The 13,977-nt window shown below is 37.6% G+C and overlaps 1 protein-coding gene across 12 annotated transcripts in view; it reads right to left on the minus strand.

Annotated features, from left to right (window-relative positions):
* The window catches only part of OSBPL3 (oxysterol binding protein like 3), a 91,447-nt gene that overhangs the window by 29,906 nt on the left and 47,564 nt on the right, over positions 1-13,977 (minus strand). For 8 of the 12 annotated variants that reach the window (XR_004160137.1, XM_010712779.3, XM_010712784.3 and 5 more), the window contains 8 exons: positions 8,995-9,114; positions 8,705-8,758; positions 8,385-8,498; positions 7,675-7,845; positions 3,116-3,242; positions 2,269-2,372; positions 2,035-2,127; positions 1,262-1,418 (listed from right to left, as the gene is read on the minus strand). Coding sequence is in view for 11 of the 12 variants with exons in the window: in XM_010712779.3 (XP_010711081.1) it covers positions 1,262-1,418; positions 2,035-2,127; positions 2,269-2,372; positions 3,116-3,242; positions 7,675-7,845; positions 8,385-8,498; positions 8,705-8,758; positions 8,995-9,114 (940 nt within the window). In the remaining variant the exon portion in view is untranslated. The remainder of the gene's footprint in view (positions 1-1,261; positions 1,419-2,034; positions 2,128-2,268; positions 2,373-3,115; positions 3,243-7,674; positions 7,846-8,384; positions 8,499-8,704; positions 8,759-8,994; positions 9,115-13,977) is intronic. The other 4 variants (XM_010712786.3, XM_010712785.3, XM_010712783.3 and 1 more) reach the window with 1 other exon arrangement.

Below are 13,977 nucleotides of genomic sequence, written 5' to 3' on the forward strand. Positions count from 1 at the left end.
AAAAAAACCAACCCTGAGTATAGATGCACAGGAAGAGTAAAGAATAAAGCATGTTTTATATCTCCCAGATTTAACCTGAATAATTATTACCTCATCGAGTATTTCAGGTAACATAACTTAGTCTTAAAAAGAAAATAATCCTTACGTGTATTTCATCATCAGAAACCATTATCAAAACGAATTTTCATAGTTTAATCTATGTGAAGAAATCTAACAACTTCCCTGGGGGTGAAGAGGAAGATGTGTCCATTACAATCTATTTTACATTAGCCTTTCACATGTAAGAGGCATGACCAGAACCCTCAGTGACCTTACATCTCATTTAATAGCTGGTATACTAAAATTTTCAAGAACTTTTACAGAATAAAGTACTAACAATACACTTCAGCTATATCAAATGCTCAAGCATAAGAACTTGTGACACAGGCATTTAGTTAACATCATCTTGAACAGAAGAATTCTAGTGTTCCAGTACATAGCAACTTTTCCAGCTGCGCTCCCACCCTCTTTTCTAGTTTCAGAAAACATGCATCAGTTTTGATTACAATTTACTTTATAAAGCTTACTGCTAAAATAGACACATTCTTTCCATAACAGAATCAAGATACACCAGCACCAGAGGGCAAAAACAATGAAAGAATGCATACTGATAACATCAAACAACTCATCTTATGCAAAAAGGAGAAACACCTATCCTTCCAAAAGTCTTTCAGACATAAATGTACTTAAACAATAAAAATGCTTCTGGTCTGAGGGTGACAGGGCAAAGTATTGCTATGAAGAATGACTTCAAGAGACAAAACATTTACAGTCAAGCTGCCCCTCCTGTGGCTTCACATGATTTTACTCTTATGTATTCACTAAAAATAGGTTACTACCATAGCAACCTTTGCATCACCAGCAAATGGTGAACTCTCAAATCTCAAATATGGTGAACCAACTTAGTATACAAACATACTTGTGCTTATCTAGACATGTACACAGACACACATAAGATTATAATCTGCTGTGGAAATTTTCACCTTTGGGCAACAAACAGAATCTTAGTCTAACATATTAAAAAAAAGGGAGGTCCTTCATAAAAAAATAAAAATAGAATGAGTCATTTTTTTCAGAAGACTCAAGACATCAACATTCACAGTTCCACAAGGGAATTAAAGGGAGGGCGTTTTGTGCTTTTTCTAAATATTAAAGAGGATCTGTTTTCAGAAATCACATTAAATTGAGATGATACAAAATATGAAAAACAGACTTTATTTACCTTTATGTGCAATATGAAATAAGTCCTCCTGCATTTTAGTAAATTCTGATGATGTTTCAGAGCCATCAGAGTAGTTTCTCTCTTCTACAAAATCTATTGTAGATAAGTTAGGATTGGAAGCATGTAGTCTCATAGGGGCAGAAAATACTGAAGGCACCTGTAAGGATAACAGTAAATTTGTGATTGTCTCTGTCTTGTTTTTTAGACAAACTGTAAAGAATTTTATTTTTAATTGTTTGTATCTGGGACACCGAAGCTAACTGAACTTCTGTCAGTTACCAATAGGCTTAGAATAGATGAAAACACTGACAAAATTTTGCCCAAGATTTCATAGTTGGAGATTTGACAAATCTCCAAGAAAGAAGTCCATTGAGAGTTGTAACATATACAATAGTATTTTTTTTCCTCTGCTTATAAGTATCTAATGACAAGCATACTGAATGCAAATACAAGGAAAACTACCCAGAGAATTTGCAAAAATAGGTGCTGCTGAAAAGAGAAAAAATACCAGATACACCTCCCATGCCCCCAGTTGGAGACAAACTGAAAAAATGGGTGAAAAACAGGTTTATCTCCTGAACAAATTAGTATAGATCTTATTGCAGATTTTAACAAGGACACAATAGTGTTTTGTATATTATACTACTGCTTAAAATGAGTCAGAGTCGAACATTACTTCAAAAGGATTCTTATTTCCTTAACTGGTTATGCCGAGAAATTATCAGTAAGAAAGAATTGAAGAAAAGATGAGATACTGAAAGGACTGAAGTCACCTGTAATGTTCCCTTAGCCTCTTTCCCAACAACTCTAGATCGCCACCTCCTATGTGTTCTCTTTTCCTTCTTTGGGCTTTCAAAAGGTCCAACCTTTTAACAACAAGCAAGACAAAATATGGATTGTCATAGAAGTAGCAAAGTTAAGAGTAAATAATTTGATCACTTAGAATTCGGGGCTGGTTTTTGGAATAGCAAGAGAAAAGGGTTTTTTTCGTTTGTTTTTAAACACACCTGCATAGCATTTATAGCAGGCGCTGAATAGGTCCTGTGAAGCACATCCATGCTCTGTAACAGCTGGTTCATTTCCAGTAAATACGCATGACAAGTGGAGAGATCTGTTTGAACAGGAGAATATTTTCAGTTGCTTTGAAGTAACAAATATAATGAAAGTCTTTTGTTTATAGGCTAGCTTTATTTTCATTGTTGCTGGCTTAAGTTATTATTTGACCAAAAAAAACCAAAACAAAACAGAGCATTAGACAACTGGCTAAAATAGCTTGTATCCTTCTGTCTTCAAAATATTAAAATGCCTCTATATGATATATGGTGTTTTGTCATAGTTGGTTGTAGAAATACAAGGTAAAATGAGTTACTGCCATACAGGACTAGTCACCCGAACTAGTGACTCATGGACAGGGTAAAAATGCCATAGACTTTGAGACTGAATAGTTCATGCAGAGCTAGAGATGAAACATCTCCTAGTAGGTAAAAACCATACATCATACAGACACTTTCTCCAATGTGAAAGAGATCTTTATTATTTCAGGAAAGCATGAGCAGAAGGCGATTTGAAACCTAGTTTAAGACAGCTCAAGTTTTACTAACAAGTGTAATGTTCGTAAAAGAAAATACATTGGAATACATAGGTTCCTTTAAGAGATCCTCAAAACTGGTACCTTCTTCATTCATCAGCTCTCTTGAAAACAAGCAAGTAGGCAGGAAATCAACAACTACCTCGTTCCTCCTCCCTCTTGTTTCAGAAAAAACTGTAATGACTCCTTATGCTATTATAGTGTCATTGTCAAGAAGAAGTAGGAGAAATATCAGTTTATTTTCCTCTTCCTTCAAATATCATTACCTCTTGAGCATTTTTCCATGTCTTCAGAAGACTGTAGCCAAGATGGAATCCTGGACTCATTACTCGAAAAGGAAAATGACAAGTTACCACCAGCTGACAGCGAGTTTTGTTTGGTCAAGCTTCCTGCCTGTTCCAGAGAAAAACAAGAAAATTAACAAATAATATTATGAAGCTGTAAGGACAGATTTTGACAAGCCACAATTGAGGTCCACAATCAGTAACAAGGACTGAAGGCATCAACAGCATGGCAGTAACAAAAAAGTTATGAACTAGTTTATGCGTTATAGTCATCAAGCATACTGTTAGGACATAACGTACAAAAGCAGATACAAAAGGAATAATAAAACTTTGCTGAAAACTGAAATTTGAAGAAAGGTAAAACTCTGCATCAATTAAATCAATTTAATACATTTAAAGTGCCACATGTGGCACAGAACCAAAACAGCACATTCTCTTCCTTTCATATGATCCCTGAAGAAGCCCAAAGGTAACTGAAATGTAACATGCATATAGTTGTTTAGAGCTTAGAGTTGTTTTTCAATGAAGAAAGCATGATCCTAGATGCTTTCTAAAAATTTTACTCTAGGTCATATGACTTTAGCATGGATTTAGCTTGATAGACATTAATGCATGTATGACATACATCTTACTTTGGTAAAGAGTATCATTTTGCAATGTCTCAGTAATCCTTTTCAGAAGTGCTTACTATCAGATGCTACAAGAAATGCTGAAAGTGATGACTAAGAGCTAATTGAGCAGCACAGTGAAATAGTTTCCAGTGGAAAGAAATTTCCTCCCAATACTGGTTATATCAGTGGCTTATAAAGCTTTTTTTTTTCCTAACGTAACAACAAATAGTATCCATACAAATGTGTAACTATTTTTTAGACTTCATTAAATCTTTTGCCTTTTTTCTAAAATATACATCAGGAAGTTGCACAAAGCAATTAATACTTTGTCAATATCTTATTTAAAATTTCACCTTATCTGCCATTACATGGCCACTTCACTGATGATAAGAAGAGCTAAGTTGTTTGGCTCTTTTACACGTTTTACAAAACGTGCCCATCTTTTACCAAGGCTTAAGTAATACTTGTTTTAAAATTATTCATATGAAGCATCACCTATCTCTCATCTGTTGCTGTTTTCATAGTTAGCCTTTTAAAGTTTATAATTCATGCTTCAGTTTGAGTTGCAAAATACTGTGCAGGTGATGTCACTCAGTACCACATCAATTTATATATCACATAATAGCAGGAAGAATTAATAAGCATAGTAGTTTTAAAGTTAACCTATGCAGTTCAGCTGTTTTACTCCTACATCAAACAGTATGAGTTGCAGTCATCTATATACGTAAACACAAATGATTCCAGTACCTTTAGAAGCTCAAGTACACTGAATTTAAAGATAAGGCATGTAGAAGGAAGGGATGCCATTCAGAGGGACCTCGAGAGTCTAGAAAGGTGGGCCCGGGTGAACCTGATGAGGTTCAACATGGCAAAGTGCAGAGTTTTACACTTGGGCCAGAGGAATCCCAGGCATCCATACAGACTGGAAGGAGCGGTCCTTGAGAGCAGCCCTGTGGAGAAGGACCTGGGGGTCTTGACAGATGAAAAACTTAACATGAGCCAGCAGTGTGCCCTTGCGGCTCAGAAGGCAAATGGCATCTTGGGCTCTATCAAAAGAGGGGTGGCCAGCAGGGACAGGGAGGTGATTGTCCCCCTCTACTCTGCTCTTGTGAAGCCCCATCTGGAGTACTGCGTCCAAGTGCGGAGCCCCCAGTACAAAAAAGACAGGGAGCTGTTGGAGAGGGTCCAGAGGAGGGCCACGAAGATGATCAGGGGACTGGAGCACCTCCCCTATGAAGACAGGCTGAGGGAGCTGGGCTTGTTCAGCCTGGAGAAAAGAAGGCTGCGGGGTGACCTCACTGCAGCATTTCAATACCTAAAGGGAGCCTACAAACAGGAGGAGAGTCAACTCTTTGAAAGGGTAGATAACAGCAGGACAAGGGGAAATGGTTTTAAGTTGAGGGAGGGGAGATTTAGGTTGGATGTCAGAGGAAATTCTTTACAGAGAGAGTGGTGAAGTGCTGGAACAGGCTGCCCAGAGAGGTTGTGGATGCCCCATCCCTGGAGGTGTTCAAGGCCAGCTTGGATGGGGCCCTGGGCAGCCTGGTCTAGTATTAAATAGGGAGGTTGATGGCCCTGTATGTGGCAGGGGGGTTGGAGATTCACGATCTTTGAGGTCCCTTCCAACCCTGTGATTCTGTGATTTTCTGAATGTATTGACGTTGGGAGAAAAATCCCACGTTTATCTCATGCAAAATAGCCAATTCTCTTCCAGAACATATGCACATGAAGGGCATAATTAAGAGCAAAGAAACAAGACGACATTGCTAAGGAACAGTCAAGAGAGAGTCTGTGAAGCTCCAATTAGCATAATTTTGATTGTGATCAGAATGGTTGAGCATTAGAATCCAAGAATTTCACAAATGTACATAGATACATACATTAATTCCCCAACAACTATTTAAAAAGTGTGAAAATTGACCAGGTGTCTCTAAAGGCAGATAAAATGCAATGCAAAGTTCACTACTTATGTTTTTCCCAAAATATTTATCCACTGGATTGAAATCAATGAACATTAGCCTAAGGCTGGTGTAAATTGGCAAACCTCCATTTAGCTTCAGCAGAGCTAAGGTGATTAACTGCAGCTTAAGAACTATCCCCTTCTATTTTTCACATGAAAATAAGCAGGGCTTCTTTGCAGTGCAAATCTGGATTAACAAATTAAAAGTGAATTAGAGTTTCTCATGCTAAAGAAGAAATAGTTAATATCCTGACAGCGAGCACAGATTTTAGATATGCTGGTCACATGATCCTTTTTATATTTTCTTATTTTTATTTTTTGAGAGCAAAGGCATAGAGATAAATGGACACTGCTATGTTCTATTTTTGCTCTCAATATAGTACTGCCCCTTCTATCCAAGTTGTCTTATGGGAGAAAAGAACTAGAGTGCCCCAGAAGGTTTTCCATTTCCTCACAGACTCAGAAGAGATGGCTGTCAGAGTCACAGAGGTGCTGGCTCCACAAAGCCACACAGACTGCTCTTTGCTGAACACTGCTGTTACCAGAGGGCAAGTCTGCTCTTTCAGTTGCCATTTTGCATAGATCCCCTCCCTCTCAGCCAATAGCAAAAAGCAGTTCCGGCACGTGTTTGTGCTTGGTAAAAAAAAAATTGTTATTCAGCTACAGCACTGTCCTGCCAAAGTAGCAAATATTCTCTCATATCAGGACCTTTTAGACAGACCCCAAGCTTCATGCAGTTTATAGTCAAGCTTCAGAATGACATTGTTCCAAATGATACTATAGCTATTCAAACCCCATTCTAATGCAGCACAGATTTAGTCTTATGCATCTATTATTATACTTTTATCAAGCCAGAGATGCATGCTCAGCTAAATAAGAGAGGTTGTCTCATCTTTAACAGTCTTTCAGGGTCAAAAGGGGAAGTGTAAACACTCCACATTTATTTCCTATTTTTTTTTTTTTCCCCTGTTAGTAGCAGAGGATGCACTATGCTTTGCATCTTTGAAGGCAAAAAAGATGTGTGAGAAAGGATACTGGATAAGTTGACAAAGCACTCCTAAACATCCACCTAAAATTTGACAGATGGAGACTCCTCAGAACACAGTGATAAATGTGCTGCTGACTGCTCAGAAGGAGTCCCATCAAATCAGTAAAAAGAAAATCCTCGAACTACAGGTAGTGTGAAATGAGCCCACTCAAACTGTACAGCAATATAGCCAGGAAAAAGAATACCTTAGGCAGTAGGATAACAAAGAAGTGACTGCTGCATAAGATATATTTGTGAAGTTGACAGAAAACAGTTACAGTAAGTAGAGCACAATATTAGCTAAAAAAAAAAAAAACATTCTCAAAAGAGGTCTGGTTCTACACTACAGCAGAAGCGTTTCTTTGTGTGAACATCAGCCAGTCAATATGCAAACTGCTGGAGACAGACTGTGCTCAGGTGCCGAATAAAATCACTGTTTTGTGAGGCTACCTCACAAAATGTAAATAGTACTCATAGGTTACAGCTGTCCAATATTCCCTATCTACTAGTTAACCACAGTCAGATGTATTACTGTATAAGGGAGAGGTTTTATTAGCTTAAGGAAAAATGAAAATCTGAGAAGAGGAAAAATATACAGATATAGCTGAGTGCTCTTCTGTGACTCACATTAACGTTCACTAGCTTGTATCAGACAAATAATATTATGCAGTCAAAAATTATGAGGATTCTAACTTAAATCCAGTTTTAAAAGTCATTGTGAAAATATTATTTACTTCTTTAAAACACTGGGACAACATTAAAAAATTTACCAGCATCACAGAGAAAAGTACTTGCTGGAGTAAATTTATAGATAGTAATATTTTGCTCTTTATAGACCACAACTTAAACCCATACAAATTTTCATTATGCTCTTTATTTCAAAACAAATCAGGCTAATTTAATCACTGATAAAAGCTCATTGTTTATAAATCATCACTATTACCTTTCTACTTGGAGTCAAATCACACAGACCAGGGCCAGAGTCCACAGTAGTAGATACTGGGAAGAAAAGATTATTGACGTCATGAGGAAACATGGAGATTTCATTCTGACGATACATCCTGTGATGACGAAGCTTTGCTACCCATTCATCAAACAGCTCCTGAGATTTCACCTACACAAAATTTCAGATGTTATAACACCCACGTTCAAAATCGTTAGCAAAGAAACTAAGATATCTTGTACTCATCAGATGGCTAGCCTAGTTGACTTTTATTGGCAAAATTCCAGGAAAGTTTTTCTAAAAATTTTTCTCCTACTAGAATATATTATGCATGAGCTTAAGCATGACAAAATTAGTCACTGGATAAAATAAAAACAGAAACTTCAGTTATCAGAGCTATGATTGCAATGCAAAACACGCTGCTTAGCAATTTCTAGAGAGAAAAAAGCAAATAAAAATTGTCACTTCTTAGTTACAAGTTCTAAGGTTTCATCAAGGTTCAGCTACCACCAAATGTAATGGGGTGCCTGACTCTGGAACAGCAAAGCCTCTCACGTTATAAAGTGTAAAACTAGTCCATTGAGACTAAAAGTTAAGTGAAATTAACAGACCTCCTGCTGTTAAAAATAAACGTGCTCTTCAACACACAGACTTCATGTTGCTATACTCCTACATTAGGCAGCAAATTTTGAACAATGTTAAAGACTTACCTTCAGATGATATATCTGCTCTTCGGTATCTAAGTCTATACATTTTGTTGATTTCTTTACAGACATGACAGAAAGTCCAACATCAATACAGCCATGAAGTTTCCCTCTCTCTATCTGCAGAAAATAGAAAAGAATACAATAACCCCAGAATACAGCAAGATGGACATTACCTGCTTTGATCATCATTATTCTGCATTTAATCTACTGTTAAGAGCTGCTGAAACTCTACTTCTCTTTACTATGAATATGAAATTATTGTTATTTCAGATAAAACACTGTTGTTACCTTATACTGGCTTTAAAGGGTTTTAAATCACTTACATCAGCTTGGCATTTAGAATACTTCAAAATCCCTCTGTCCAAAAAGAAGTATCTCTGCAAACAAGAAATGGAGAGAATTAAAGAAAAAAAAAATAAATCACATGAACAGCCAAACAACAACCACCACCACCACCACACAAAACCAAAAAATACCAACTCAAACACACCCACACATTTATTCGGAGAACATCTCTCCCTGCCCTTAATTTTTTTTTTTTTTCCAGTAACAACACATTCAGTATGCCACATTTACATGCAACCAGGCTTTCATACAGATGTTCCTTTATTACCTTGTGCCAGCCCTTCAAAGGCCATTTTCTTTTTTTCAGCAAGCAGCCTTCCTGTTTCTGTGGTTCCTGGGTACAATTCATTGCTCCCCGGAGTCCTTCTACAATTTCCCAGCTGTCCTGCTTAAACAGAAAATATAAGTCTAGATCTTGTTTATTCCAACTAATGGAATTGCTAAGACAGATCCAAGATGAGTAAAAAGTCAAACTACAGGGTTTCCATCATTAATAACATTCTCAGCACCTCATTATCTGGATGTCTACAGAAATAAAGATAAGAAACTGTAAATAATAACAATGAAATAGTAAAATAAACATGTGATGATAAAATAGAAAAGGCTTATTAAATAAGTCATCTAATATCAACATCTTTCTATCAGATAAAACATTAAAAAACTGAAAAATCCTGAATAAAAGTTACGCTGCAAAGAAGCACATGTAGCATCAATGACCTGGATGAAAGGATAGAGAGCACCCTCACCAAGTTTGCCAATGATACAAAGGCAGAAGTGGCTGACACACCAGAAGGCTGTGCTGTCATTCAGCAAGACCTGGATGGGTTGGAGAATTAGATGGAGACGGACCTTATGAGGCTCAAAGAAGGCAAATGTGGAGTCCTACACCGAGGAGGAATAATCACATGCATCAGTATAGGTTTAAAGGCTGATTTGCTAGAAAGGAGCTCTGTGGAGAATAACTTCGGTGCTCTGTTGGCACAGGTTGACCAAGAACCAGCAGCATGCTCCTGTGAGCAGTACAGTTGATACAACAAAAGGAAGAGAACCTCCAGAAGGATCTGAACAGGCTTGAAAAGTGGGTCCATGTGAACTTAATGGGGTTCACAAGGCCAAGAGCAAGGTGTTGTGCTCCCAGACACATGCAGACCTGGAGAAGAATTCTTTGAGAGGAATCTTGCAGAGAAAGACTCGGAGGTTCTGGAACAAAAAGCTGGACATGAGCCAGCAGTGTGCTCTTGTAGATAGGAAGACCAATCCTGTGCTGCATCAAAAGGGTTAGGCTTAGTGGGGGAGAGGGAATTGATTGCTCCAATCTGCTCTGCCCTTGCAAGGTCCTGTCTAGAGTACTGTGCCCAGGCTTGGGGTCCCCAGCACAGGAAATAAGTGGAGCTGCTGGAGTGGGTTCAGAGGAGGGCCGCAAAGATGATAAAAGAGTCAGGCTGGGTGGGGTCCTGGGCAGTCTGATTTAGTGGGTGGCAACCCTATCCACAGGCAGGGGGTTGGAACTAGATGATCTTTAAGGTTCCTTCCAACCTAAGTCATTCTATGATTTATCTGTACATACATATACACACAGCCTGGTCACAATTTACCATAAAAAGATTTCTGCTGTCACATGTAGAAACAGCCTATGCTAAAAAAGATGTATTTGCAGATTATGAAAAAGAAATAAAAGACTCTGAAGACTATAGCACATTTTTGTCTATACTAGATAACTGAAGGATCTGTATTTTCTTAAAAACTGCAGCCTTCCCAGAAAAAATAAAAAAGAAACAAAAAGCTAAGAACCTATCTGAAATATTATGAGGAATGTGGTAAGAAGGAAAGAGTACAAGAAAAATACTCCCCCAGTTTAATCATGTATATCTCTAGTTAAGAGTCTCTGCCATCAGCAAGTCTTGTATGAAATACTCTGCAACAATCTAACAGAAAAGAGAGGGTTTTTTTACAATTCTTTTTTGTTGAAAAACAGCTAATGACCACATAACACAAATTTCAAGATTTCTGATCAGAAACCTCATGAATGATTTATCACCAGCTATCACGGGATTTCACAGATCCATAATTAGTAAAAACTGTCAGAAAATAAAATTTCATGTGCTTGTATCATTGCTATATATATATACACAAACATATATATATATATAAATATATACATGAAAAAGAGGAAAACTGTAATCTGTAGAATTTAACAATATAAAAGACCACTGTGAAACACTTAGGTGAAAACAGAATACTACACAAGTGAGTTCTTGTGGTCGTTTTCATTTAAGCTAAAATGAAGTATCCCCTCTTCCCCTTCCCAGATTTTACTGACTCAAAAACTTTAAAACAAAAATTAACAAAGGCACTAGATGTGCTCATTTAACCATCTCCAGGATCATTCAAGTTCAGCCAAAAACAAACAAACAAAAAAACCAACATAAGTTACATCAGGTTATATATGCCTATTACCAGAGTAAAAAGACAAAATGGGAAATCATCTTCAAAAAGACATTCATTAAACAGCTTAAGCAACACGATCTCTTATTCCAAGATGTTACTGGCAGCACTCCACTATTTTGTTATTATCTTCCTTGCACTGCACTTTATGGAACAAACTACAAGCTTCTCTGACTTGTGTTCACTCTGCCAATCCTACACAAAAGAGTGCAAGCATCAGAAACAGGGTTGACCAGCTCTCATCATTCAACACTCTACAGATCACCTAGTGATCACAGAACCACAGAATCATCAAGGTTAGAAAAGACATCCAAGTCCAACTGTTCACCTCCATCAATATCTCCCACAAAATGATGTCCCCCTGTACATCTAAACACCTCTGGGGTTGGTGACTCTACCACTTCACTGGGCAGCCTGCTCCAACATCTGACCTCTCCTTCAGAGAAACAGTATTTGCTAACAACCGATCTAAATCTCCCCAGCACAACTTGAGACCATTTCCTCTAGTCCTACCACTAGTCACATAGGAGAAGAAGCTGACTCCCATCTCATCACAACCTCCCTTTTGGTAGCTGTAGAGAGCAGTAGGGTCTCCCTAAGCCTCCTCTTCTAAAGTTCCGCCACCTGAAGGCAAGTCAAAACTGCAGTCACCCTAAATGAAGTTACTATAGCATGCATTTTATGTTTTTTTAATTCCTCCAATCTAGAATATTTTGACAGCTAGTTAAATATCATGATTTCATGACTACTATAAGAAATAATATTTTTCCTAGGGAAACCAAAAGTTATGCTCCATATTCTTTATTCATTTTTGTCAACTTGGGATTCACTTAGGAATCTGAATAATCATGGATTTTCCCCTGCCTAGAGATGAATTATTATTATCAGGTCAGGGAAGAGAGAAGCTACTCAGACACAAGGAGTTAATGTGCTGAAGGCAGGCAGAAGGCTCCCTGGGCTGTTGCCAGCATATCAGCTCATCACAAACCACAGCAGTGCACACTCTGCTGCAAGACAGCAGCAGAGTGAGTCTTCTGTGGGGTGAAGCCATCAGAGAATGAAGCAGAGCCAGCTTGTGCCCTTATAGTGACAGTTAGCTGCAGCTTGCTAGCTGCAGCTTGACAGCTATTGAAGTACAAAGGCAGCTATAAGCCTCCACAATTAAGGTTTTTTTGTTTTTTTTTTCTTTTTTGACAGAGCCTCTCAACCTTGAAAGCAAAAGAGAAATGATATTCCACCAACTCTTTTACCGTAAATGGAAATGCTTGGCCACCAAATGCTTTCTACAGTGATTTTGGAATTCTTTTTCTAGTTAAAGATTATTTAATTAACACTTTTATAATTACTAACATTAGGAGTCTATGATGCCTGAGCAGCCTCTTAAAATATCAAGTATAGTGTAATGCTACAATTTATATTAAGTCACTAACTACTGAACTTACTGCTACTCCCTATCCACAGGTGGATAAAATTACCCCTCCCTGGGAAATATGTTCTGCAAATGAGACTTTTCAAGTTGGGGACTTGAAAAGAGGTAAACATTAAGAAGTAATGAAACCTGATGGAACAAGTGAAAGATGATTCTAATTAAGAACTAATAGGAACATTTAGAACATTAAGAATAATGTAATGTTCACGGTTGTTTCTTCCTTCTTGAAATTAGCCAGAAGAGTTTAAAAACTGCATTACATCATTACCAAGCAAGTTATTTCCACTGCCTTATTCAAAATATATTACACTGCAGTATACAAACAATTTTTCCATTGAAAACCAAGCTGATAGCCGTCAAGACTAGCAAGCAGTAGGACCTTTTCAGTATTTTTATGCCTAATGAATCTCATTTCTTGAGCTTTGGATCCAGTTCTCAAAGTCTTTGCTTAAGATTAAACACAGCATATTGTTAACAGAGCAGTCTACTTGCAGGAGACAAGAACAAATTTGAGCACAGTCAAAAAAGCAAGAATCCAGATTCACTTTTTTAATAGGGATAAATTTGGGAAAAAAGAGACTGCTGAAATTAGATCCAGTTTACATTGGGAATATGCGGTAAAGACAAAGAAAGCAGTTGAGAAACAGTAGAGCTGTAGTACTCCCATCTGGAATACATGCTGTGTCAATAGTTTGGGTTAAACTTTTAAATGTAGAGCATATTCTTGGCCTGTATTTCAAATAAGGCTTACTTTGGGCAGTTTCTGCAGTCCAGGCACAAGAAGTTTCCTGTTTCTGAAGATCCGCATTTCTCACTGTTTCTACAGTGCCTGGTCAAAAAGTGCCTTTACAATAAAAAAGCGTGAAAACAGTAAGAAAAGCAGAAGTAGGAGCACCACCTCCCTTTGATTAGGACCAACACTGGCCAAATCTCAGGTGATGGCAAGGTTTCCACTCATATTTCTGAGAATCTGGGAACCTCACAATTCAATTCAAACCGTACATTAAAGGGTAGATTTAGCTGAACTGAAAATTGGTCTAGAACTCGTAAAAGCACAGGACTATTTAATCAACTTTATTACCCAAAGAAATGCAATGAATATTTCAGAGAATTAACAACTTGGAAAACTACTGGATAACTACTAGGCTCAACACTGCAATAACAGCAAGCATTTGGTTCTGTTGGCATCTTCTGGCTAGAACCTTTCCCACTTGAGCCTCTAACTCCCACACTTTCCAAAACACTGCACTGTGTACTTTTTTTTTAAGTATCTGTTCAGAATCTACACCCAACCAGGATTTTCATCAGTATTTAATTCTTCAAGATATCTGACACCACATTTAATGAGTAAGAAACATCAGCTGCTGCAGAAGCAAA

The sequence above is a fragment of the Meleagris gallopavo genome, chromosome 6 (genome assembly GCF_000146605.3).
Source record: "Meleagris gallopavo isolate NT-WF06-2002-E0010 breed Aviagen turkey brand Nicholas breeding stock chromosome 6, Turkey_5.1, whole genome shotgun sequence".
NCBI classification, from domain to species: Eukaryota; Metazoa; Chordata; class Aves; order Galliformes; family Phasianidae; genus Meleagris; species Meleagris gallopavo.